Source organism: Thunnus albacares, chromosome 11 (assembly GCF_914725855.1).
Source record: "Thunnus albacares chromosome 11, fThuAlb1.1, whole genome shotgun sequence".
In the NCBI taxonomy this organism is placed as follows: Eukaryota; Metazoa; Chordata; class Actinopteri; order Scombriformes; family Scombridae; genus Thunnus; species Thunnus albacares.
This window is the reverse complement of record NC_058116.1, coordinates 27,287,884-27,315,576: the sequence shown is the minus strand read 5'-3', so window position 1 is coordinate 27,315,576 and position 27,693 is coordinate 27,287,884. Positions and strand designations below refer to the sequence as shown.

General features: G+C 37.6%; 1 protein-coding gene across 3 annotated transcripts; it reads left to right on the top strand.

The window, feature by feature from the left end:
- The first annotated feature begins 48 nt into the window (after window positions 1-48).
- Window positions 49-26,038, top strand: stat4 (signal transducer and activator of transcription 4). 3 transcript variants are annotated; one of them, XM_044365121.1, is made up of 24 exons: window positions 50-261; window positions 650-778; window positions 2,798-2,933; window positions 8,033-8,131; window positions 10,392-10,484; window positions 10,581-10,659; window positions 10,816-10,901; window positions 11,057-11,208; window positions 14,601-14,759; window positions 15,435-15,527; window positions 15,666-15,725; window positions 15,927-15,947; window positions 17,483-17,573; window positions 17,706-17,750; window positions 18,539-18,622; window positions 18,709-18,807; window positions 20,087-20,222; window positions 20,383-20,435; window positions 21,049-21,143; window positions 21,563-21,699; window positions 22,137-22,328; window positions 22,452-22,497; window positions 22,720-22,825; window positions 23,908-26,038. In XM_044365121.1, the coding sequence occupies exons 2-24, from the start codon at window positions 651-653 to the stop codon at window positions 23,929-23,931; spliced, it is 2,214 nt and encodes a 737-aa protein (XP_044221056.1). In that variant the 5' UTR covers window positions 50-261; window position 650; the 3' UTR covers window positions 23,932-26,038. The 3 variants fall into 3 exon arrangements, with proteins under 3 accessions (XP_044221057.1, XP_044221056.1, XP_044221055.1); XM_044365120.1 differs by having other exon boundaries at window positions 17,480-17,573; XM_044365122.1 differs by lacking the exon at window positions 23,908-26,038 and having other exon boundaries at window positions 49-261; window positions 17,480-17,573; window positions 22,452-22,521; window positions 22,720-22,809.
- Window positions 26,039-27,693: the final 1,655 nt, after the last annotated feature.

Below are 27,693 nucleotides of genomic sequence, written 5' to 3'. Positions count from 1 at the left end.
TTGAATGTCTGTGGCTTTTTTTAACGTGTGTGTGTGTGTGTGTGTGTGTGTGTGTGTGTGTGTGTGTGTGTGTGTGTGTTCGGTGACAATGATTGAATGGGTAGATTTCCAAATACCTTAGAACAGCCCAATGAGAACAATGAGAGTAAATGAGATCACTTCCTGAACTGACAAGGGCAATAAAAAACGAAAGTCAAAGAGAGAAACAAGTGCACATGGTGAATGAGACTGACGGGAGAGCAGCGCGCACACACCAATCAGGTAAACTAATTAATGAATAAAACAAACTCATTATTAAAAAGATGGGGGGGGAAATCAGATAAATAAGTTACTCTTTTTTGTCACTTTAAGAATAACCATTTGGGATAAAAGGAGAAAATATGAGATTATATTATGGAGAAATCAGTTGTGGGGACTCAAATCCCTTATGGAGACAAAAACAAGTCCCCTTAACGTAAATCATTCATTTTAGGGTGAAGACTTGGTTTAAAATTAAGGTAAATTTAGGGGTTAGGATAAGTCTGCAGGAAATGAATGTAGGTCAGTGTCCTCTAAAGTGTGTGTGTGTGTGTGTGTGTGTGTGTGTGTGTGTGTGTGTGTGTGTGTGTGTGTGTGTGTGTGTGTGTGTGTGTGTGTGTGTGGACTGCAGCATGAGTCAGTGGAAGCAGATTCAGCAGCTGGAGATCAGACTCCTGGAACATGTGGATTATCTGTATGATGACAATTTCCCCATGGACATCAGGCAGGGTCTGGCCAGCTGGATCGAGTCTCAGGATTGGTGAGTTGTGCAGTGTGAAAAAAAAATGTTTAAAGAAGAAGAAGAAAAAAAGTTCTGTGGAGTAACAGGGACAATATTCCTGAGAAAAAAGAGTTTTTTAACCTCTTTTAACCTCCATTTTTGTGCACAAGCATGAAAATAATGTACCAAAAATAAGAAAGTTACTGTTCTTCAACCCTGGTCTCATTTAAAAAGATAAATCTTTTAACTTTTACAACCAAAAAGTCAGAATCAGTGTAACACTAACTAAATTTTATTCAACTCAATTGTACTGGGATGGAGACAGGATAATCAAAAATAGATCTTTCAAAATGGGTAAGTGAGAAATTTGCCTTTTTCTGGTAAGTTTTGAGTGTCCCGACCCTTTAAATTCCAACGTGGGGCTCCTGTACAGAAGCATGTCTGATGTCTGTGAAGTTACTGTGTATGTAAAGGTTTTTGCAAGAGGACAACAAGCAGGCGAGTCTGTACAGGTGTAGCTTGCAGAGGAGAAAAAGAAGCCAATGACTATCTCCAAGATATCAGCTACACATTTTGCATATCAGTGAGATCATGTTTGTCAAATAATTTGCTGGGAAGGAAAGAACATTTGTAAGAATTCACCAAACCGAGAGTCGGCAGACTTTACTGTTCACTTTTAGATTTTATTGAGATATAACCTGCGGGGTTGGTGTGGGTGTTCCATTGAAACGTCAACCTTTTTTTATTTTATCAATGGATAAAATTACACTGTGAAATGTGAAAGAGGTCACTTGCGGTGACGAACCCACAGAGAATTATCATCCAATTCCGCACTTCCTCTCAGCTCCATGCAGTACTTTAGTCTCTTTCAGTTCTTTGTTTTGGTTTTTCTTGCTGCTATCAACCTCAGTGAAAAAGCTCTTATAAACCCACTGTGCACTAGAATTTAGCCTCTACAGAGCCAGATATTTTTATTCAGGAGTTGGAGAGTGAATATTGGACTTACATTCACCAGGTGGACAGAAACACGACTCCAAATGAATGATAATGTTGCTCTGAAACTCCTGGATTGTTATAATTTCAGCTTGTTCTGTTGCCCCCATGTGGCCAAAAAAATCTACTAATGCAGCTTCAAGTATTTATTTTCTTTCTTTGTACTTTCCGATTTGGTAAATGTGTAAGTATGTCAGCTGACTTACAGACATCTGTAGGCTACATGTTTACAGGCTTGTAGGTGCAGGAATGTGTCAGGCTTCATTTTAAATTGACTAGTGAGCTCATTGGTGTTATATGTGGCTTTTTTTGGTATAATGTACCACAGAGTGCTTTGTTTTTTGTGATTTCTGGGTAATAACCATTAGCGGTCACTAGTATGGAAACTTATTCTGTGTGGCTTTAAACTTGCATTAACTGATTTTTAGGCCACCTGAGGGAAGTGGAAACAAGTTGCAAGTACAACATTGACATATCATCAATTTTTAAGTTGATATAATTAACCTGTTAACAAACAGTTGCTTATATACACATCCAACTGTTTCAGAGCAACATTACCTTTAATTTGGAGTTGTGTTTCTGTCCACCTGGTGAATGTAAGTCCAATATTCACTCTCTTTTAGCTCTGTTTTTGGTCTCCACCAACTCCTGAGGGAAATATCTGGCTCTTTAGCTGTTAAATGCTCCATTTTGTTCACCAGCTAGTCTACAGCTAACTGTGTCAGTTTGCTGTTTGGTGCTGAGCAGGTAGTGTACAGTGGGTTTTTAGAGCTCTTTCTCTGAAAACAGATGCCTGCTGCGGCCCAAAGTGACGTGAACCAAAACAGTAAAGTTGAAGTTGGGGGTAGCGCAACAAGCTGTAAACACAACACTGACATAATATCATCTTATGAAGCTGATATGACGAACAAGTTGGCAAACAGACACAGAGCTCACTGTGAATTTGAAAGATAACACAACCACAAATGTACTATATCAGTCTTTTTTGTTTACAACAGTCATCTTCTTCTTCATTGCCTTTGCTGGTGATCCCCTAAACATCACACAGTGTTTTGTTGTTTTCAGGGACACAGCAGCTAACGATGAGTCAATGGCGGCGGTGCAGTTCAACAATCTGTTGTCCCAGTTGGAGAGGGTGCGCTCGCAGGAGCAGAACTTCCTACAAAGACACAACATGAAAATCATACAGCAACAGCTACAGGTGCGTCACTCTCCTCTCATCTTTCAGTCACAGAGGCACTCAGTCCATTTTCAACCATAAATCTGCAGCATATCTTTTCTTTCACTTCACTGATTGTTTTATTGTTTCATGCTGATACAGCACTTCATACATGGATAAATGATAGACAACTTTCACTACACATGCACTAAATGAGAAAGCAGCGTGTCTGGCTGCATCACAAAGAGTAAACAAAGGAAGTGCCTTCGCAACAGCCGAGGTACAGCATCTACACCTCTACTGTATGAGAAAGTGACACTTTAAAAGGTGTTTCACAAAGTTTCAAAACCAGAGGAAGGTTAAGTTTATACAGCAGAGAATAAGAAGCAGTATTTGCTAATGAAAAGAGTTGTGTTTTGTGTTTGTGTGAGTTGTGTTTAGCATGTTTCAGCAGATTCCTGGGATTTGGAATAATTTACAATACAGTACAACAATAGATTCCTCTCTATCTCTGACTGTCTATTTGCATGTGTGTATATTATCTGTATAGAAATGAGTCATCATTCAGGTGACACGTTCACTAATCAGAAATAACCTGAAATGAATCACTTTTACATAAATTGTTCTACACTTTTCCACTTACACTTTTAAAGGTGTCATGGATGTTCATTCTTTCTAGTACAAAAGACAGTTGTGTGCTTCAACAGTATGTATTGAAAACATTTGTAATAAGAGGAAGTCGTGTGGTCTATGGTGTGAGTGTGTGTTTACAGGAGGTGAAGGGGAAGTGAGGTATAGTAGCTGTACTCAGCTGTAGCTGTACTTCATTTTGGGAGCCGCTTGATTGAGTTCTACTTTCATGATATTTTTAGTTGGTGTTCAATGTTTTTTTTTGCTTTGTTACCTGAGAAAAGCCTGTCTCAAATGTCAAATGAAGAAGGTGAAGGCCATGCAAGAAGTTTTAAGACAGTCTGTTCCTTCTTTACGCGCTAAAGGGAGAAAAAGTATTCCACTTTCGTGTAATGACAATCTGGGGGTAATTCTTGAAAGTAGATGAGCGAGTTTGGTCCAGGAGTGGTACAGGATGTTAGGTTGAGGTCAGAGCTCGCCGATGTCATGAGCTTAATTCTGAAAAAGACACATACCTTTGCAGAACAAACCGAGAAGGTTCATACCGCCGTTTCCTGTGCATGTATGTGTGTATCAAAGTCAACACTTCACAGAGGAAGCAGCTACTCCTTTGTGGTAGTTAAGGGTGTTTGCGGCTTGTCGTTGTTATGTTTGAGTTTGAAGTTTGTATCGTCGATGAGAGAAAGTCACAGCCATGTTAAAGAAAGCTTTTCCATTTGTTTGTCTTATCACACAGTTTGAAGTACAATCTTTCTTGGGAAAACCCCTCACATCAAAGAAAGAGATGCATTTTAAATTATTCATTTGGATCTTTCAAAGCTTTTCATCAGAAATTCAAGCAAATGTCAGCACAGTGTTGGTTTGACTGACTGAATTGAACTCTGACATGTGTAGTGTGTAAAAACCAAAGTAGTAAGAGATAAGAAGTCAAACACAAAGAGTTGACAGCTTGTGATTCAAGTCTTTCAAACCCTAGAAACACTAAACTAAACTAAACCAAACCAAACCAAACCAAACCAAACCAAACTAAAACTAAACTAAACTAAACTAAACTAAACTAAACTAAACTAAACTAAACTAAACTAAACTAAACTACACTACGCTACACTACACTACACTACACTAAACTAAACTACACTACACTACACTACACTAAACTACACTACACTACACTAAACTAAACTAAGAATTAAACTAAACTAAACTAAACTAAACTAAAAATTAAACTAAACCAAACCAAACCAAACCAAACTAAAACTAAACTGAAAACTAAACAAGCTAAACTAAACTAAACTAAACTAAAAATTAAACTAAACCAAACCAAACCAAACCAAACTAAAACTAAACTAAACTGAAAACTAAACAAGCTAAACTAAACTAAACTAAACTAAACTACACTACACTACACTACACTAAATTAAGAATTAAACTAAACTAAACTAAACTAAACTAAACTAAACTAAACTAAACTAAACTAAACTAAAAATTAAACTAAACTAAACTAAACTAAACTAAACTAAAAATTAAACTAAACTGAACTAAACTAAACTAAGAATTAAACTAAACTAAACTAAACTAAACTAAACTAAAAATTAAACTAAACTGAACTAAACTAAACTAAGAATTAAACTAAACTAAACTAAACTAAACTCAAAATTAAACTAAACTAAACTAAACTAAACTAAAAATTAAACTAAACTGAACTAAACTAAACTAAAAGTTAACTCGAAATTAAACTAAACTAAACTGAAAACTAAACAAGCTAAGCTAAGCTAAGCTAAACTAAACTAAACTAAACTAAAAATTAAACTAAACTAAACTAAACAAAACTAAACTAAAAATTAAACTAAACTAAACTAAAAGTTAACTAGAAATTAAACTAAACTAAACTGAAAACTAAACTAAACAAAGCTAAACTAAACTAAACTAAACTAAACTAAGCCATGCTAAGCTAAGCTAAGCTAAACTAAACTAAACTAAACTAATCTAAAAGTTAACTAAAAATTAAACTAAAGTGAACTAAACTAAGCCACGCTAAGCTAAGTTAAGCTAAGCTAAGCTAAGCTAAGCTAAGCTAAGCTAAGCTAAACTAAACTAAACTAAGCCATGCTAAGCTAAGTTAAGCTAAGCTAAGCTAAACTAAACTAAACTAAACTAAACTAAACTACACTAAAAATTAAACTGAACTAAGCTACATTACAACTTATATTGAGCTAGGCTAAGCCAAACTAAGCTAAGCTAAGCTAAGCTAAGCTAAGCTAAGCTAAGCTAAGCTAAGCTAAGCTAAGCAAACCAAACCAAATCAAACCAAACCAGAGATTCAGCAGTGACAGCTGTCTTTAAATGCTAAATGTCATGCTTGTCACAGTCATGAAAGTGAGCGTGTAGGTGTTGTTGCATCCTCAGTCATCATTCTGTTGATGCTGATGCATGAAAGTTTAGTCACACATGGAGGCGAGAGAAAAAGTTTCCTCTTCCCACAGCAGAATTTTTTTGTACTTTTCTAAGTGGGATTTTGAATTGTCTGAAGAGCAAAGAACCACACGGTTCATGTAAATTTCATGCAGTGTATTCAGCGGTGATGTAGAGGCTGTTGTGGTGGCTGGAGGGGAAGTTTGTGTATGTCGGCACAATAAATAGCTGAACAGAAATGCCCGACTAGGGGGTTTGAGGTAAATTAGCAACTGTGTCATCGAATTAAATTAAATTATATATTCATTTTTTAATTTTTAATTGAGTTTATTAAGAAATTCCACCCAAAATTAACCTTCCAAACACACAAAATATTGACTGCAATGCACAGAGTCTAACAAAGGGAATCCAAAACTCTACACATGCATACATAAGGTCTATAGATCAAGATCTACTTTTTAAAAAGTTTGTATCCAAGAAAATCAAAATTCACATGAAAACATAAAATAAAACAAATGTAAGAAATCCATATCAAGATTTCTTGTTGATGTTATGTGTTTATGTTTTTATTTTTTACTGTTATCAGTATGTATGAGTAGCATCTTACTGTTGTAGCTGGTCAAGGTGGAGCTAATTTGAAGTATTTAATGTATCGGCGGGTAGTTAAACTTATAACAGTGCATCATATATTTTAAGATTATCAAATGTTTTGTATGTAAATCTTAATCTGTCAAGTAACTCAAGCTACCTAATAAATGCAGTGGAGTGAAAAGTGGATAAGAAGTATAAAGTAGTATACAGTGGAAATACTTAAATAAAGTACTTTAAATCTGTAAATAAGGACAGTACAAATATACTCACACTGTCCAGAGCTAGAACAGTATCAGTCTTTAAAATATATATATATTTAAAATTCAAGAAGCTGCAAAACACTTGTGAGGTTCACACCCTTACTTCCTGTCTTTCTTACTTTTTTTCTTTCTTTGGCTATTCTTCCTATAGTCCACCAAACACACACTTATACACACTATCGCCACATAAACACAACAAACATCTCATTCAATTAACAATCAAGTACATACATTCAATTATGGTTCCTGAAATGTTTGGAGATACTGTTTTAACTAAATTTTGAACCGATCTTTATTACTCTCTTGAACGATATGCACTTGCAGTGAAAACCACCCGACCGTAGTTCTGTACGCGACTGTTTTCTGTTTCATACGTAGCTTATTGTGTTTGATAATTGTGTTGAGCAAACTGAGAGAATAACCTTTCATATAATATCTTTGGTGATCGTGTCACCAGCACATTTCTCACACTAGATTTAACAAAGCATAAGTGGATCTCTGACTGACAGTTAGCCAACTCAGACTGTCATGTCTATCGAATTAGTTATGTAAGAGCACAACATGCTGCTCTATTTTGAGCTATTTGTAATTTCTTTTATCATCATCATCATCATCATCATGAAACAGTAATCAATCTGTGACAAAACTCAAGCATTTATAACTTGTCTAATGATATCTGGTGGCATAACTTTTAAAACTCTTCTCACGACTGACACAACTTCCCATTTTACTCACAATGTTATCAACTTTTTTAGATCAGGATCGTTTAAACTCCGAGGTTATACCCAGAGATTTTATCTCTTGTGCTTGTTCAATAGGTATATTGTTCTCCAAGTTTCAAATGAACGTTATGGTTACAGGCTGTAACGTCTTTGGGAAAAACTGGTTTTTCTCCAGGTACCAGGGCACACCTTTGACGACAGGTGTCCTTATCACACTGTTATGTAATCACATCTGTTATGACTGGAGTTTGGTCCTTTTAATTCTTGGAAGAATCAAGGTGAACTGCATTCCTTTGCAGATAAAAACACATCAAAGCATTTCCAGTAACTGCGTGCACATCTCAGAGAAGATCCATGATAATGATCTTTGTTAAAGCTACTTCCTATTCAGCCGGGGCTTGTTCTCCTGGTTGGCAAGATAAACACTGTTTCATTATCTCTTTAATTCCTTTGTTTTTCATGTGTTTTTGTAACCTGTGATATTCTCTTTGTATGTCACGTGTGTCTGTGTGGGCGTGACCTCCAGGTGAAATACACGACCAATCCCGCTGTCATGGCCAGAGTTATCTCCACCTGCCTCAGGGAAGAGCGGCGTATCCTCTCCAGCGCCTGCATGCAGGAGCAGGTTTGTCACATCGTCTCCCTCAGTGGGAAAGTCCCTCTGATTCCTCAATAACAGCTGCTGCTGGTAAATCAGAGCTGCTACCAGGAAGACAGCACAGTGTTAACGCACACCCCCACATTCCCAAACGCTTCACTTCATTCCCAAGAAACAACTTGGCTTGATAATCATTTAAGTACTGCAATAACCATAAACAAGGTAACAGTGTATATGCAGATACATGCTGTAAAACAAAATGATAACAAGGAGTAGTTTACGTAAGGTTTTACAGCTACAAAAGATTTATTTGGTTATTATCAGTGTTTTTATATCAATAATGGATCTTGTTGACTGTAAAAGGTGTTACTCACTGTGATGAACCCACTCATAATTATCACCAACGCTGCAGTTCCCCTCATCTCTACCGAGCTGTATCGTGTCCTTCAGCTCATTGTTTTGGTTTTCTGTATCACAACTCTCACCGCTATAATTTCCACCCACAGCAGGCAGCGGTTTTCAGTGAAAAAGCTCTAAAAGCCTCAGCAGACAGAGTTATAGAGACTAGCTGGTGAACATAGTGGAGGATTTAGCAGCTAAAGAGTCAGATATTTCCCTCAGGAGTTGATAGAGAGCAAAAACAGAGCTAAAAGAGAGTGAATATTGGACTCAAAATTCACATTCATTAAAAAAAAAACTTAAATATTAAAAATATAAATTAACTCAGATGTCCACGAACTACCCATGTTTTGTATTTGCAGCTTTTAATTCACATCAGTGTTCGTTCCAGTGTTGTTCGGAAAATAACCATCCAACGAACTTTAAGTATTTTGGAAGTACACTTTAATTGACTCTGCCCACTTATGAGAAATGTTTGTATATAAATCACCTCATATAAAGGGTAGTTATTTAATTTATAACTTATGGGTTGCCAGTAGGGCTGGGTATCGTTTAAAAAAATTATGATACCAGTACCGATACCAATAGAGTACTTCATTCAATACCTTTTCTTTTCTACTTCATTCGATGCCCATCATGTAAACGGAAACAACCAGTTGCTTAAAATTCCACCAATCCTCCCCATCAACATGACTTTTACACAAATACATTTTGATATTAAATCGAACGCCGCGGTGATCGGCTGCGACCGAAACCATACCAATGGTCTTTTTTTCTAGATCTGGGTTGAAAAAGGATTGAACGCAGGTATCGTTTGACTGGAGAAGTTTTGACACTACTTGGTGCTGGGTTATTTCGTTCGATACCTTAAAGGTTTTGAGTACCGATATCCAGCCCTGGTTGCCAGGTTGTGGAAAGTCATCCTGCATTTAGATCTTTAGTTCATCAGGACGACCCCTTTAATGGACTGCTTGACCCTTTACCTCCTAGAAAAGGGAAGCATTTACAGTTACAACTACAAAAGAACCCTTTATTTATTAATTTAGATTAGATTTATGGCTTATTAGAAATTGATAAAGACCTTTATTAATGTCATCAATTAATTAGCCACTCTGGCAGCTCTAGTGACTCTATAGAGTTGGCAGTGCCAGTAGATGCGTCCAACACTTTGGGTTATAATATCTTGAGTATTGGACGTAATTCTATGAAATTTAGTACAGACGTTTATGGTTCCCAGAGGATGAAGCCTACAGACTTTGGCAACTTTTCCTCTAGCGCCACCAGCAGTAGCTTGTCCAACACCTTCATTTATGACCAAACACAGTCAGAACTAATGACATTCCCATCAGCCTCAGCTCATAATAATAATAATAATAATAATAATAATAAATTAGATTCATATAGTGCCTTTCAAAACACCCAAGGACGCTTTACAGAAAAAGGAAGAGAAAAAAAAGAGAAAACTAAGCCGAGCTTAAATAATAAACAACTGAGAGGTTAACTGGGAGTCGAAAGCAGGTGGGTTTTGAGGGCTGATTTGAAAGCGCCCAGGGTAGGAGCGTATTTCGGAAGAGAGAGAGGTCCAGAGGGTGGGGGCTGCCACGCTGAAAGTCTCTAAAAGTGTGTCGGCAGGTGCGGGGGATGGAGAAAGTGTGGGACGGTGGAGGAGGTCTGAAAGGTACTGGGGGGGCCAGGGAGTGGTGGGATTTGTGGGTGAGGAGGAGTTTATAGGAGATGCGGTATCTCACAGGGAGCTAGTGTAGGTGAATGAAAGTGGGGGGTGATGTGCTGATGTCATACAAACATCAAGGAGTTAACATTGTCTTTGTGAGTATGATAGCATGCTGATGTTGTTGGAAAAGTTTTTTAAAAGAAACCTTTTCAACAGGGTCCTCTGGAGAAATCTCTGCAGAACTCAGTGGCCTTCGAGAGGCAGAAGAACATGGACAACAGAGTCGGGATCATCAGAGGCAGCGTGCAGGTAACTAAACAGAACTAAGACATTGCTTTGACTCCAGTTACTGAATTATATCTTGTAAAAAGAAAAAAAAAAAAAACTAAACAAAACTGTGTCTAGTTGATGGACCAGGCCGTGAAATACATCGAAGACATGCAGGACGACTTTGATTTTCGCTACAAGACCCTACAGTCTCGAGGTGAGGAGTGTTTAAAATGAGCCCACAGGTTGTTATGAAATGAATTCACTCATGTTATTTTCCACTACTGTGCAAAAATCTGCACAGACAAAACTATATATATATATATATATATATATATATATGTGTGTGTCTGTGTGTGTGTGTTTATGACAGATCCGGCAGAGAGGAACTCTGAACTGATGAAACAGGAAGTAACAAGACTACAGGAAATACTCAACAGGCTCGACTTTAAAAGGAAGGTATGCTTTTGTACCAATGTGAGAATGTGAGAGATGAAGGAGTCTTACAAACATTTTCAAACATAAAAGTGACAAAGACTCCAACACATCATGGGTGTGCGGATGCAGACTCGTACCTCACAGACCATCATATCTGCTCTTCAAACCTTTGTTAGGAGATCCTGTCAAAGATGGACGTTGTGATCAAGGAGATTGACGACCTGATGACCTCTCAGCTCAACCCCGAGCTGCAGGACTGGAAGCGCAGGCAGCAGATCGCCGCCATTGGTGGTCCGCTGCTCACCGGCCTGGAACAGCTGCAGAGTTGGTAATAAACTGAAACCGCTTCTTTGAATTTGAATTTATGAATATGATATCCCCTTGAGATGTAGCATCTCGTTTTCAAGGGGGTCCTAAAAAACAGAAAATACAGAATATAACACATACTTACAAAGACATCGTTACATAACAAACATAGACTACTAATACACAGATACAGACAGCTCTCTCACCATCTCCCACACTCAGCAGTTGCACAAGAAACCGGATACAAGAAATGAGAAATGATCCGTGAAATCAGATCAGTTTCATCAGTACCGAAAGCACCTGAAACAATTCATCTTCTAATTGCAAATACACACAAATTAAAAGCATGAACAGGTTGTTTTAAGATGACAGAATAAAGAAGTCGTGAAGCAGAGAAAAGAGTTCTTTATATTGAAAAGACCTGCGTCCGACTTCTTTAAATATTCTGGGGACAGTTAAAGCTACAGTACGCAAGATCTGGCATGAGACTCAAACACAAACCCCTCCCTCACTTCCCTTCTCCTCCTTGCTCCGTTGTGTTCCGCCCAACGTTTCATCTGCATCCTCGTGATTGAACGCACCCATATGCGTAAGCCACAGCGACGTCTTCCAGCAGCTAATGCTAGCTTGGAGCATCAGTATGAGTTGTAGGGTAGAAGTGTCTTGATTGACAGCTGTGAGCTCCCGCCTCTGACTTCGGCCTTCACCTATCGGTTAAAAGGGTGAGGCTCGCTTATAAACTTGAGCCTCTGACAACAAATCTCCACATTAAGATACGCTTTGAAACATATTTCAACTAAAAGAAATACGAAAAAAAAACTTACATACTGCAGCTTTAACTATAAGGACTGCGTTACACTAGCAAGCATTCACACACAAACATGCAAATGATCAATTTCTAGATTAGATTAAACATTTAACAGTGATCCCTGCAGGGAAACTGGGACATTTTCACAGATGAGAACAGGACAGATGACACCAAGAGACAAATGACAATAACACAAATTAAATTTATATTGCCGTACGTGCATAAATTAATCCAGATAATGAGGATTGTCAAATATAGTTACACAGTTACATAGACATATGTAGCTGACGAGCTGTACAGCATGTGCAGAACATGTTGATATGCATTGTTATGCATTGTGGGACATTAAAGGGGCACTTTGGTAATTTAATGTCGCACTTCTGTATATTTGGGGGATGAGAAATGGACAGATTTAAGAAGTAGTGGTCAACATGGATGCAGCAGCGGTTTCCTCAGTTTTAACCCCTCGTATCGATCTTAAAGAACTTCCTCATCATGCAAACAACAATATATATATATATTTTTTTTCCGTAGACCATCACATGTCCTTCAAACTCAACGCTCCCAGTTTGTAACTCAAGATTTCTGCACTAAATTTCCTTCTTCAAGCCCTGAAATCATCACAGTTATTTTAGCAGACTCGATAAAGATCCTCTAAACCCACAGAAGACATTAAAAATGTGTTTTCACAGGATGAGTAATATTTGAATAAACCTTTACATGCAGAATCAATGGAGTTCCCTGTAATTGTTACTAACAACATCAGTTACATATTTCCATAACTTGTGGGTTGACCTTCAGCTGCTGCATTTACCGAACAATTATTCCACTAATAATCATAACAAGGGCTCAGTCTGAATGATAAATGTCTGATTTAAATACTTTGATCAGAATAAACTGTCTCATTTGGAGAGACATGTTATTTTGACTGAAAGAGCCGGGATTCATAATTTGTCATGGAAACATAATGTTGAGTCAAAGATGTTCCCCGTAGAAGATGAACCACTCTCTCCTCTTTTTGTTGTCATTTACAACTTTCCTTCCTTTAACCTTTTTTTACAATAAATCCAGTGGTTGTACTTTCACATAAAACAGTAAATCCAGCTGTTATTGTGCTTATCGTGCTATTATTACCAGTATTAACAGTAAAACTCTGGATTTAACTGGTTTGTGACTGGATTTTAATTGAATATCGTTTAAGGTCTAAAAAAAAATGTTCAAGGAATTATTCTGATGAAGTTGATTAAACAATTATACAATAGTAGAACATTAAATTGATCATAATGACAGCTGTTTATCATGTATTCCACAGCAGTACTGAGTTTAGGTATAAACTGTTGTTATTATTACCATTAATAGACTTTTTAACTGATCGTTGTATTTTAACTGTATTCAGAAAACATTTTAGTAAAATCAGTGTGTTTAGTAACACCACTGAAACTAAACTACATCAACATTATGATGTTTTTACTCTTTTTTTGGCCCAAACAGACTTAAAATGTTCAGTCAGTTTGAGTCGAATACAGGTATTTTATTTATTTATTTATTTTTGTAGTGTTTTACAATTCAAATACAAACAAAAACACAGTGGACATAACATGATACAGAGCAAAACATACACCCAACTCAACAACAATTCAAATATATAATAATAATAATAATAATGATAATAATAATAAAAGTGTTGTTTGTTTTGCTTTCTTTTTAATAATTTATTCATATACTAATCTATTTTGTATAGATTTTTTGTTAGAATGTGTGTATATACATATATTTTTTGTTTATTTGTTTGTTTGTTTGTTTTTAAACCACCATGTTCAGGTTCTTGTTCAGTTTTTTTTGTGAAGAATAATTCGCCTTTACATGTTTCCTTTTATAGTAACTGTTTGTTTATCTAAAGTACTGAGATCAATAAGGAAAGGAAAAGAAAGGAATAAATAATAAATAAATAAAGAAATAAATCAGAGTTTCCGTTCAAAATCTTTACAAAGATTTTGCCAACGACATTTCAGCCCACAAACTGCGGTCGACCACATGACGGAGCAACACATGAGGTTTTCCTCCAGTGTGGGAAGCTGCAGTCAACTTTACCGCGTAGTAGATCTGCAACCATTAGCTGATTAATTGTTTATTAGCCAACGGTTAAATTAATCACCACTGACACATTTTGATTCTCTATTAACAGTCATTTCTAAAGAAAAAAGATGTGAATATTTCCTGGTTTCTTTACTCCTCAGTGACAGTAAACTGAATTTCTTTGGGACATTAGAAGACGTCATCTTTAGGAAACACTCATCAACATTTTTCACCATTATCTGACTAATTATTTTATAGACCGACCAACTAATCGATTAATTTAGAAAATAATCAACAGATTAATTGATAATGAAAATAATCATTAGTTGCAGCCCTACTGTAAAAACAGTCAGTGTTTCCCAGGAACATGAATCTCACAAATAATCCTGATACACATGTGGAAATGTCAAACTCTGCTCTGACCAGCATGAATTTTAACCAGTACGATGAAAAACCAATTTATTTGTAGGTTATGTAAATTAAATAAGTATAAATTCTCTCAATCAATCCTCTCATCTGTCTCCTCTCAGGTTCACTCTGACGGCTCAGAGTCTCTTCCAGATCAAACGCCAGCTGGACAAACTGGGGGAACTTGTTTTGAAGGTCACCTACGAGAGCGACCCGATCCCCCTGCAAAAACCTCAGATGGAGGACCGAGTTAAATATCTCATCTATCACCTCATCAAGAGGTACTCTCCCAACGCCTCGCAGCATCTTCATGTACTTAAAAATACAACATAACGCAGGTTGTTCTCTTCTCAGTGTTCCTGTTATAAGTTGGTTTAATTATCAGAAGCTACACATTTATGTTTCTAGTTGAAAATGTTTCCATTTCCAGGAAAAAGACAGAAGTCATGAATACAAATGTAACTGTCAGCAGCTGAAGGAAGTAAACAACTTGTTACAGTTGAACAGTGACAGGAGGTGTGATCTGGAAAATGTTTAAAAACAGTATGAATCTAAGTCATTTTAATCCATTAATGCTTATTATTATAAATAATTGATGAACATCGTAGTATTTTGTATTGTAAAGTGGAACCAAAATATACTCTGATTGTGTTGTTACTAAATGCAGTTAATGACACAAAGAAATGAAGTCTTTGAAACCAGTGTTCAAATTTTGCTTTGTAGTTTCGAATTTGTGCAGCATAATCTGTTTTTTTTGTTTTTTTCATGTCAGACATGCAAAACTGTACATAGAAGACTAAAAATGCTGACATAAACAGACGTAAACAGATGGCAGGATTTCCTCCTGCAGGTGCAGCACCGACTCAGCTCAGCTGCTGCTCTGAGAGTCATATTAAAGGCAATAAGTTTAAAGTGAAAACTGTGCAAATCATATAAGTTTTTTGGTGTGTTTTCAGCTCATTTGTGGTGGAGAAGCAGCCATGTATGCCCACACATCCACAGAAACCCCTCATCATCAAGACCGGAGTACAGTTCACCACCAAAGTCAGGTATCATTCCTGTTTAAATCCAAACTTTCATTGACTAATGTCAAGTGTTTTCATTCTTATCTGCAGGTTTAGTTTATTGTTGGATGGTGAAAAAGTAGTAAAAGTAGTCGTGATGCATTTTTTTTCTCTTCCTCCCAGACTCCTGGTTAAACTTCCTGAAGTGGATTATCAGCTGAAAGTGAAAACAACATTTGACAAGTGAGTTAAAAATGTTGTTACTGGATTTCATCTCCAGGCTAAAAATAATAATAATTTCAATATAAACACATTTATACATTTACATGACTTGAAAGTATTTTATTTATCTGCAATGTAGAAGTTTGATCCTGCAGTGTTAATCATTGTGTGTGTGTGTGTGTGTGTGTGTGTGTGTGTGTGTGTGTGTGTGTGCGTATCTAGGGACCTCCCCCCCGGCAGAGTGTGAGTACAAACAACCTCCATACAGCACGTAACTGCTGCTGCTGTTTAATTACAGATAAAAGAAGTGTAGCATGAAGTTAGCGTGGGTTGGAAAAAAGAGGCAAACGTCACTTCGCTGCTTCAATAAATTAACTGTTTCCTTCCAAAAAAAAAAAAAAAAAAAAAAGGCTTCCTTCTTTCCTTTAAAAGCAGGAAACATGTAAAACATCTTAACCTGTAACTTAAACATTACAATAAATCTTAAAGTCTCCTCCTCCCACTCAAAAATATGTTTTTTTCTTCTCGTTCCTTCGGTTGGATGTTTGAACTTCACTGTGCAGAAAGACTTTCATCTGCTGAAAGTGGAAAGTTTCTCTATGATCACCTTGAATCTGCGTTGAAGGCGTTTACCTACGAGCATGACTTGTGACATCACAACTAGTTTGGAGCCAATCGCGGTCCAGTATTCAGCTTATACGAGTGTGTTGTGGAAACTTGAAGCCTCCAGTTCACAAACACTGAGAATGAAGTCGTGTCCTGCAGGAAATAAAAAATATTTGTTGATTCATAGATTCATAGAGTCTTCTTACATGTCTTAAACCCACCAGTCCACCAGACGTTTCCCCTGCGTGTTGAACTGGACTGAGTTGCCGTCGGCCCTTGACGTTGACATTGAAGTTTATTTTCACACTAGTAGTTTTTCTTGAGGAAATGTCACATGTGTCGACCGTTGCTCGCTGCATATACTGACCCTCCTGGAAACTAAGTGAGAAAGTGAAGTGAAACGTGCAGCCGTGAACTTACTGTTTCACGTTTATGTCAGCAGCAACGTATGTTTGAGTTCTGCTCAGTGTGACTTTAAGTTATATTCATGTATATGCTGGGTTTTTGTCCTCCTGTGTCTCCAGCCTGTGTCTTCTCCAGCCAATCAGCTCCCAGCCTGTCTTTGTGTCTTGCCACTTGTTCCTTGTTGTTTCATTAGTCCAGTTTGTATTTAAGTCCTGGTTTTCTGCTCACTCTTTTTGGATCCTTTGTTCTGTTTCTTCTGCTCTATGTTGTTGTTCAGTTTTTTCTTTGCCTGCACTCGAGCTAAATTAAGAAGCTACTCTTTAGTTCGTACCGCCTGCGTCTCCTGCTACTCTTCATGATACAAACATCATGCGTTTGGTGTCTCAAATTATTTCTCACTGAGCTTGAAAATGTGCAGAGCTGGAGATGACCGAACTAGTTGTGATGTCACACATCAGTCTCGTGGGTACAGAATCACAGAGAAACTTTCCTCCTTCAGCAGATCGATGTGAAAACAGCCGTTTAGTGACAAACAGCGAAGGTCAAACATTCAGACGAAGCAGGCGAAACACGTTTTTGAGTGGAGCGGGACTTTAAAGACAAGTTTTTTTTTTGAGATTGGAGTTTGAAACCACTGTCGCATCATCTAAAAACAGTCAGCAGCGACTTCCTCCGATGAATTCATATCATCTAATACACGGATATTGATAGAGGTTTACAAAGCTGTGAGGATTCGTGTGTTTTAACCTTCTTTTTCTCCTCAGAAGTCGGCAGTTTTTCATCCTGACAAACAACACTAAAGTTATGGACATTGAGGATTATTCCAACGGCTGCCTCTCAGTGGAGTTCAGACACTTGGTACGACAACCCAACCGCCGTCTGATTTTATTTACTCTTACTGATACTAAACGTTAATTGTACCCAGTTTAACCAGTTAGTCTTTCTGATTTTAGTTTTCAAGCCGACTGACACTCAGTTTATCTCTTACAGCAGCTGAAAGAGAAGAAATACATCAACGGCACGAAGGGGAATGAGGTAAGAAATGCAGATGAGTTGATCATTAATACCATATGCACCTTTGACTCTCATGTTTTTCTTGCTGTAATCATTCCTCCTGTTCATACTGACCATTAGAAGATCCTTTCATAATACACTTACAATATATAAGTGATGGGAGACAAAATCCACAGTCCTCCTTCTGTGCAAAAATGTATTTAAAAGTTTATCTGAAGCTAATATGAAGCTTCAGTCGTCCAAATGAGTCAAATCAAGTAGATATCTTTCAATGTTACAGTCTTTTTATTGCCAAAGTTCCTGTTTTTGTTCCCTGACTCATTGGGTGTGAATGACCCCATTACATAGTGTGTTTCCTGTGTGAAAAGTTTGCAACACAATGCTTCACATAAACTTTTAAACGCATTTTTGCTCAAAATGAGGAGTTTGAATCAATTATATTGTAAACACATTAAGGAGGAGGAGATCTTCTCATTGTCAGTATGAACAGGAGGAATAATTATGGCAAGAAAAACATGTTTCTATGTTCATTTGGGATCCTGATTGTTGTTTTCAGACAGTGTTGAGAAATTGTGACATTTAAATCAGGCATCCTTCTTTGGAAAGCTCGAGGTTTAGGTGTTTAGTAACTGTATTGGTGGAAGAACTATTAATGTAGATAAAATAATAGTTCATACGTGCACCTGACTGTTTTGAGGTGATTATTGTTGTTGTTCGACCCGTTAGTCTTAATTTCTTCTATGCATTTTTTAAAGTTGTGCTAAGAAGGATAAACTCTGACATGAACGAGTGTTTTGTGTGTTTTTCAGGGTCTTCTCTCCGTGACAGAAGAACTCCACTCTCTCAGTTTCGAGGCCTGTTTCACGGTGCAGGGCCTCGCCATCGATCTGGAGGTCAGCAGCAGCGTTTACATTCGATCCGCTCTTTTAAGCGCCCGCTGTTGCTGCTACATGCTAACTGTGTACTTTATTACATCTAGACGTGTTCTCTTCCGCTGGTGGTCATTTCCAATGTGAGCCAGCTGCCTGGAGGCTGGGCCTCCGTCATGTGGTACAACCTCCTGACTGATGAGCCCAGGGTGAGCGAATTAATTTTAAAATGTCTTTGAAAGCTCTACACAGAATCAGTCGCCAGTTTAACAGGTTCATCAGCTAATAATAATGTGTATAAGTTGTCTGTAAACTGTAATTTAACTGTAATGCTGCATAGATATTAATATATATACTGCAGCACCTTTAACAATCTTACAGTAATAGTCAGTTGAGAAGACTTTGCTTAATGTTTTTCTTACTTAAGTAAAAGCAGCAATGCCACAATATAAATATAAATACTGTATTACAAGTAAAAGTACTTTTACTTGGGTAAAAGTACAGTAGAGTACAGTTCAGGTATTGCAACCCTGTCTACTAGAAATGATCCATATACAACTAAATATTAAATGATTATGTTCACAGGTAATGTTTTTTTAAATGAATGAAGCACTTTATTCATATATAACTCAGGGTGGGTGGGCGGGGGGGTGTACAAGATTCAAGACTCTTGACACCACAGACTCGGGTCCACATCCTGAGTCCTGTGTGTGTGGTTTGGTTTAGACAACACAAGCATTTTGGTTGAGGTTAGTGAAAGATCGTGGTTTCACTTAAATGTTAATAAACCTCAAATCATTCAGGACCTTTTTCTGTATTAAACCGAGTTGATCTTTCTCTACTTTCACTAAGTGCTGCTAAACACAACCATGAAAAGTTCAATAACGCTGTTATCAGCGGAGATTTACTCCAACTAGTTAACATCGTCTCTGAACACGTCACTCATACGTTCATTATCAACATTTTTGCAACTTGCCAAATATGATAATGAACATTTTCTCATGTTGTTGACAGAAATTCAGCAGCATTACGTTTAACGCAAAGCATATTTCTGTTGCAATTTAGTTGTATGTAAACATAATTTCTATAAGATAAGTATAAGTAAGGGTATCATCAGCTAAATTTACTTAAAGAATTACTAGTAAAAGTTTTGCAGAAAATCTTCCCCTGTGACTGATACATTAAATATGTTTAATAAAGTCCATCCTATCCTAAGATTATCCTAAGATATATCTGAGATACTGGAGAGTTTTCTTGAACTATTTGTTTATTTGAAACCATGTGAGAAGTTTCGAGGGAGAAACAACATCTGACAGACAGAAACTGAGGTTTGAATCTACTGGTTTAATCTTTAACAAGGCAAAGTACAATATTTGCCTCTGAAGAGTAATAGTAAGGTGAAAGCATCAAGCAGCTTTAAAAGACCCTCTTCCTTGTACTTAAATACAGAACTCCAGTAAATGTGCTCATGTTACTATCCGTCCACAGAACTTGGCGTTCTTCGGGAACCCTCCTCGGGCCAGCTGGAGCCAGCTCTCCGAGGTCCTCAGCTGGCAGTTCTCCACCTTCGCTGGTCGAGGCCTCAACAAGGAGCAGCTCACCATGCTGGGAGAAAAACTTCTCGGTGTGTGTTTGGCCTCAGTGTTGCCGTAAATTAAACGAGGAAACATGTTTGAGGTTGCTGCTTTTTCCTGAAGAGCGACACAGGCAGATGTTGACAGCTGGTTTTATCTTCAGGTTGCTGGGTTACGGTCATTTATGATATGTACTTTATGTGTCTGCAGGTCAACACGCCTCCTGTAGTGACTGTCATGTGTCCTGGTCTAAGTTCTCTAAAGTAAGTGTATGTGCTGTTATGTCAGATATGATTGTGCCATCTAGTGGCCACGAGCGTGTTCTGTCTGTCAAAGTTGTATTATTTTGTTGTTTTTTATTTATTGACATGATTGGTTTAGTTTTGTGTGTATATTTCTAAATGCAGTAACTGACAAAGAAAAACCTGATTCAAAGTATTATTATTCCAGGATCAGAGTACTGCAGCGCTGCAACCAACGATTATTTTTATCATCTGTTTATCAGTCTGACGGTTATTTATTTACCTATTTAAAGTCTAAAATGTTAGAAAATAGTAAAAAAAAAAGCCTATTCTCTGTGAAATGTCTTGTTTTGTCCAAACAACAGTCTAAACTCTTAAAGACCTTCAGTTTACTGTCACAGATGAAGGAAAATTAGCAAATATTCACATTTAAGAAGCTGGAACCAGTGAATTTTTTTATACATTTGCTTAAAAAAATGTTTAAAAAGTGATAGCTTATTAACATTATTGCTAGTTAAGTTTCTGTCAACCAACAAATCAGTGAATGAACTTATTGTTTCGGCTCTAGAGCGCTGGACATCACATTATTAAAGCGCTAATTGTTTCCCTTTTTATATTTTGTCCATTTTTAAAGGAGAATATTGCAGGAAAGCCCTTCAGTTTCTGGATGTGGTTGGACTCCATCCTGGAGCTCATCAAGAAGCACCTGCTGCCCGTCTGGAACGAGAAGTAAGTAACCGGCTCATTTTACTGTGTCTGACCCTCCGTCCCAGTCAACCCAGTAAAGCTGCTCCTCTTAACACTTTGCCACGACATTACTGGATAAGATGAGTCTGTATCGAGGCTCCGGATTCACACTCGTTTACCTCAACATGGATGTTTACGCCCCAGTGACCTTTTGAATAACTTTGTTTTCACTTTGCTGAAAAGGACAAACATGGGAAGTGTTTGAAAGAAATGAAAGAAACAGTATTAATATGCTTCAGTTGACATTTTAAACCTGTAAAATGTAAACTGGAGCTCAAAACACACACAGAAAAAGCAGCTATAATCCACAGAAGAGTTTGTGTAAAGATTCATAGCAAAGCATGAAGAGATGATTGTTTTTCTTCTCTTTTTACCGCCTCTCGTCTCCACCGTCCGTGCAGCTACATCATGGGTTTTGTGAGTAAAGAGATGGAGCGCACTCTGCTGAAGGACAGAGAGCCGGGAACCTTCCTCTTACGCTTCAGCGAGAGTCACCTCGGAGGAATCACCTTCACCTGGGTGGAGCACAAAGACAACGGTGAAGCATCTTTTATACCGTTTCCACTGTGGAAACCTCACTCTGATCATGAGTATATCTGTTGTGTTTATCCGCATTATACCTAAACCATGACAGGTCATAGGTTAACATATAAACAGTGCAATTCTGTTCAACTTTATACTGTATAAGTTCTTGATTAAGGCCATTTTAATGTAAAAAAATATGAAATTCACTGTTTTATCGCTATAATCTAGTGTTAAGAGAACAGACACCTGACATGCACCATGTGCTGTTTGAATAGTTAAGAAGAAAATGACATGTTTGTGGGAATAAAGTACGTTACAGATGAATACTACACTGGAAACCTCATAAATGTGGCTCATAAATAAGACACAGAAAGTATTTATTCATGGTCGGTTCCAGTTAAACAGTCCAGTCGTCCTTGTTTGTTTGCTAACGGTGACTTTTTCCAACAGGAGACGTGAAGTTCAACTCTGTGGAGCCTTACACTAAAAGCCGGCTGAGCGCTCTGCCGTTTGCCGACATCATACGAGACTACAAAGTGATCTCGGACGGGGTCGTCCCCGAGAACCCGCTCAAGTTCCTCTATCCAGACATCCCCAAAGACGAGGCCTTCGGACGGCTCTACAACAGTCAGCCCAGCAAAGGCAAGACAGCGCAACCTTCTCTTCTTTGTGTTTTTTTTTTTAATGCACATTTTGATTATTTGTCTGCTGACTAGATTGTAAACATCAACACTAATCTCTCTTATATCTTTGTTGAATTTCCAGTCCATCCATACATCCCGTCTACCCTGATCCCCATCTCCGAACTGCGGTGAGTTCTTGATGCTGGACATTTGTAAGCTACAAAGACTTCTATTTAACTTACTTTATACTAAACTATCAATCAATCATTTTGCTTTTTCATTTAATTAATGGGCCACATTTACAGAAGTATATGAGAGAAAAATGAAACAAGTAACATTTGAGTTAATTCCCTTTGCTGATCAGAAGCAGTTCCCTAATCTATATTATCAATCTGTCATTGCTGTCGCAGCTCTAACACAAGCACCACACCGCCTCCTTGTCAGTCTCCTGAGCCTCCAATGACCCCCGGAGAGTTCGACATGCTCAACGAGCAGCTGTGCTTCGACATTGAAACCGTAGGTTTTCATGCATTGGCATTTAAAAGACTTCTGCAATGTTTTGTATTTTTCTTACTGTATAAATTAAATAAATGAAAAGACTCAAACCAACAAGGAATTGATCCTAATAACTAGAAATGTTTGTGCATCCAAAGCCTGATACCTGTACATCTTATCCTTCTGTCCAAAAACTATTAAAAACACATCAATGAGCCACATCGCTCGTTCCCTCATTACCAAGAACACACACACACACACTGTAGTTTGGGTCAATCCCACACACACCCTTTATATCTACATAGGAAGAGGGTCCCCTTCAGTACAGCTACGGTAGCCCTGAACAGACAAACTAAACTCTTAAGAGGGCGTTTTGTGTTTTTTAGCAAGTTTCATCGCCACCGTAGGTTCTCCTACATGCTTGGAAGGGGAGGGTGAGGTGTTTATTATAGGTCCCGCTGCTTTTCTTGGCAAGACACGCCCTGCTAGCCCGCTATTTCAGTGTTCACACCATCCACCAGCACTGGTCACTCGCTTCAGCTCCCAGCATGACATCGCACCGGGCTGCCTTGCAATTGTGTTTAGTTTTGGATGGTGCAAACCTCCAAAAACATCCTGAAACTGCATTTCAAACAGCGGTTCTTCAGTGCAGCAGCAGCAGTCTCTGAAAACAAGGACAAGGAAGAAAGAAAACTTCAGAGCCCCATATCAGTATTTTCCAAGCTACACATAATCCAGCCTCTACGCTTGACTCAAACTCATAGTCCTTCAGAATTAACGTTTCCCTTCAGTCAACACCAGACACACACTGAACATACAGTTAGATAGAGCAGCAAGACAGCGGCGCAAGCATGAATCCTAGTGCTTGAATGCCACACACAGGGCGAGTCTTGCCAAGAAAAGCAGTGGGATCCATAATAAAGCGAGGACGAGGGTTGTTTGCAATCTACAATCTCACCACTAGATGCCACTAAATCTTACACATTGCTCCTTTAAATAATTTACTGCTAAACACAAGGTGAAGATTATTAACTTCTACTAAACCAGGACAAATGTTTCCAGAAAAGTCTACTGCTAATGTCGTTCTTCTCTTTGTCTTCCAGATGAGTTCTCCATATTCAGAATAAAGCGAGATGAAACGCGCCACATTTTTGATCAAAGGTTTCTTGAATCCTTCCGTGTTTTCGCACCGACGCGACGCCAAACCTAAAAACATCCGTCCATCCATCAGCTGTACCGGGGCTGCAGCCAATCACAGGAGACGCTGGACAAGAGGCGGGCGACAACCTTAAATCGATGTTTTCATTTTTCCGATTATGAAACAGAAAAAAAACTGTGTGAAAAGAGGTTTTTGTTAAGTTCATTGCTTCTGCTGTTGTTCCTTATTTTTCATATATTCATAATGGGGTAATACTTTATTTTACAGCTGTCTAAATGTTATAGTAATTTCCTGAGTAATTTGCAGGTAATTTAACATTTTTAGGACATTTTACAGAGACGGTGGTGGAATTTAGTGCAAATTATAAGAAAAAAACAGAAAAAAAGTGTTATGTTGGTTTAGTTGGTGAGTGATAAGTTGTCAATTTGCAAACAAATATTTTCAGTGTGTAGTTTTGTGTATCAAAAGATATATTAACATATTAGGTTTTTCAATAAAAGTGGCTGCTGTGTAACTGTTCATTCTTAAGACATTTCTTTATAAGGTTTATGTAATTTGGTTACACAGGAAATATGCTCATTGTAGAGTTTTTAAGAAACAACTTAATAATGTATAATAGATATTGTTTGACACACAAAACTGCACGCTGAAAAAAGTATCTTATGTCACCTAAAGAATTGTAAAGAATTGATTTATTAAGAATTCTTGCAAATTTACATGAAATATAATGAGCTGGCACTTTTCTTATAATTTGTACCTAATTGCACCACCCTGTCTGCAAAATGTCCTAAAAATGAACCATTAAATACCTGCAAATTTCCAGAAAATGTGTATAAATTAACAGACCTGTAAAATAAAGTGTTACCCATAATTGTTGTTTTTAAAAGAAATTCTGTTGTAGTTTGTTTTCACTGTAAGTGTATGATTACTTGTTTTTGAGTTGATTTTCTACGAGGTTCTACTGTATATAAAGTCATTTGAATATAATTATTTTTGTCTCTTATTTTACTTATTGTCTTTTATTTTATTTCTGCATCAGTAGCTTCTACGTCTCTTTCACCAAATTATTCAGTTGCACAACGTTTGGATCCAACATGTTTTGTTATATTCACTCATTTCCATCTTCACTGATCCAGTCAGTGTGAGTTTGTCTGCCACCTGTCAGCCATGATGAGGCATAACAAGTAGTTTACTCTGAAAGAAGGTCTCTAAGCAGGAAGTAAAGACGGCTTCGCCACTGACTGCTACCAGCTTGATACACAGGCGTGGGCGGTGAACCACGTGATTCCCGGTGAGTCAAGAGAGGGCTGATGTGTTTGTAATTGACCTGGAAAAACCATCTGAACCATGCAGGTCTAATCCAGTCTGCTGTTAGTTCGTTAGATACATGTTGATATTAGTCCTAATAGGATTATCCATTATGCTTTTTGTGTTTACATGCACACTAGTATCCTGGTTATGTTTTGCACATGTTAACAGCTTATCTCGGTTTCAGAAATCTTGATATACTACCTGGAGTACTCTGATAGAAACCTGATACTGTGGCACATAAAGACCACCTCGTCCAGGAATCTGAACCATCTCGTAGTGGCTGAGATGGTCAGAAATCGAGACACGCCTGCAGGCAGACGATCAGAAACCTGGATACTGTTATGATCATTTATACGGTTTCATGTAAACGCCATATCCCGAATATAATTAAAAAAAGGACATGATGCACCGTGTAAACACACTCATTGATTACACCTTTGTGCCATTTAGTGCCTGTAATTGTGCACGTATTGAGCATATTCTCTCACTTTTTTATGTTTTCAGTGGGACTACATCCAGAATACTACACAAAGCCCCCCTTTCCATGCATTTGACAGTATATAATATGATGCATTTCAGTACAACAGCCTTGCAAACAGAGCCACCCAAAGGAGGTCCAGTAGGTCCTGACCTGCACCTTCAGCCCCACGTGTCAAACAAACGTAACAACACACATGTAAAGGACAGAAAAATGGGTTCAAAACAATAAAAAAAACAACAGTCAGGAGCCCAAATGGACATTGAAACAGTTTTTTCTTGCTGTAATCATTCCTCCTGTTCATACTGACCATTAGAAGATCCCTTCATAATACACTTACAATGGAAGTGATGGGGGACAAAATCCACAGTCCTCCTTCTGTGCAAAAACATATTTAAAAGTTTATCTGAAGCTTCAGCATCCAAATGAGTCAAATCAAGTAGTTTAGTGTCAAAGTTCCTCTTTTTGTTAGCTCAGCTCAACAGGGAAACACTGTCCGAGGAAACACAAAGGGGGAATTTGATGCTAAAAAGACTGTAAATGTCTCAGATATCCACTTGATATGACTAACTCAGACTGCTGAAGCCTCATATAAGCTTCACATCAACTTCTAAATGCATTTTTGCACTAAATGACTGTGTGGATTTTGTCCCCCATCACTTACATTTGGAGCACATTTGATGATAAGATGAGCACATATGAGAGGGGATTACGATAAAAAGGCCACAAAATGATAAAACAAACAATAAAAGTGAATTACAGTGATTCAGTCTTTGTGACGCAATCACACGAATCAGCTTTTCAGAGTCTGATTCACGGGAAACACCTCCATATATATTTCTGAGATGATTTTAGTGAACTGCTTGTGTGACTGACGCAACATAAGAGTGTACCAAAAGCTGTTGCCTCATTGTTCTAGGGGGAACTGGAACAATCTTAGTCACTCTATTGTATTCTTTAATCGAGCAGTTATGATTAAATTCAGCACAAAAATCTCCATAGTTTAAAAAGTTACTAAACTAATCGGCTCGAAGGTGAGATTTATGCTTTATTATTAAGTGTTTTCTAAATGTAGTTTTTGGGTTATCAAGAAAAAAAAACACTTTAAGGATGAGAACTAACTTGTTTTGGCAAAGGTACACGTAGTTAACCATATAACTCTCTCTCTCTCTCTCTCTATATATATATATATATATATATATATATATATATATATATATATATATATATATATATATATATATATATATGGTGTGCATATATATATGTATATACATGTATCTACGTCAATGCACACTGACACTTCCCCAAGTTATTCTACTGGAAAGTCCCTCACTCACAATGACCCCAATGCGTAGTGTGTTTCCTGTGTGAAAAGTTTGCAAAACAAAGAGGGATTTTGATGCTAAAAAGACTGTAAATGTGGCAGATATCTACTTGATATGACAAACTCAGACTGATGAAGCCTCATATAAGCTTCACATCTACTTCTAAATGACTGTGTAGACACACCGTGGATTTTGGCCTCCATCACTTACGTTGAAAGCACATTTGAAGGATCTTTTAATAGCCAGTATGAACAGGAGGAATGATTACAGCGAGGAAAACCTCTTTCACTGTTCATACGGACACCTATGAGACTTGAAAAATGGTGAATCTGCCCTTTAACACGGAGCACACAGAGAGAAACAATAAGTCCAAACTGGTTTTACTGTAATGGGAGTTTTGCTCCAAGCGAAAGTGTCAACAAGGAAGTTTAATAAATAATTTTGAGCTTATTTTATATGTTGTTTGCTAACTTTCTGGTGCTAACGAGTTACTAATTACTGTAATGCTAATGGAGTTTTAAATTATTATTTTGCCTTCTGTCTGTTTAGTGCAAGAAAACAAATTAAACATCCTCCATTTTTCTTCTGGACGCTACAACGCAGCTAGACTTTA

Excerpts from the sequence above, each read along its gene's own strand:
- stat4 (XM_044365120.1), top strand. The coding sequence starts at position 651 with ATGAGTCAGTGGAAGCAGATTCAGCAGCTGGAGATCAGACTCCTGGAA. Across the intron at positions 779-2,797 it reads TGGATCGAGTCTCAGGATTG|GGACACAGCAGCTAACGATG; the intron begins GTGAGTTGTGCA and ends TGTTGTTTTCAG. Across the intron at positions 17,751-18,538 it reads ACGGCACGAAGGGGAATGAG|GGTCTTCTCTCCGTGACAGA; the intron begins GTAAGAAATGCA and ends TGTGTTTTTCAG.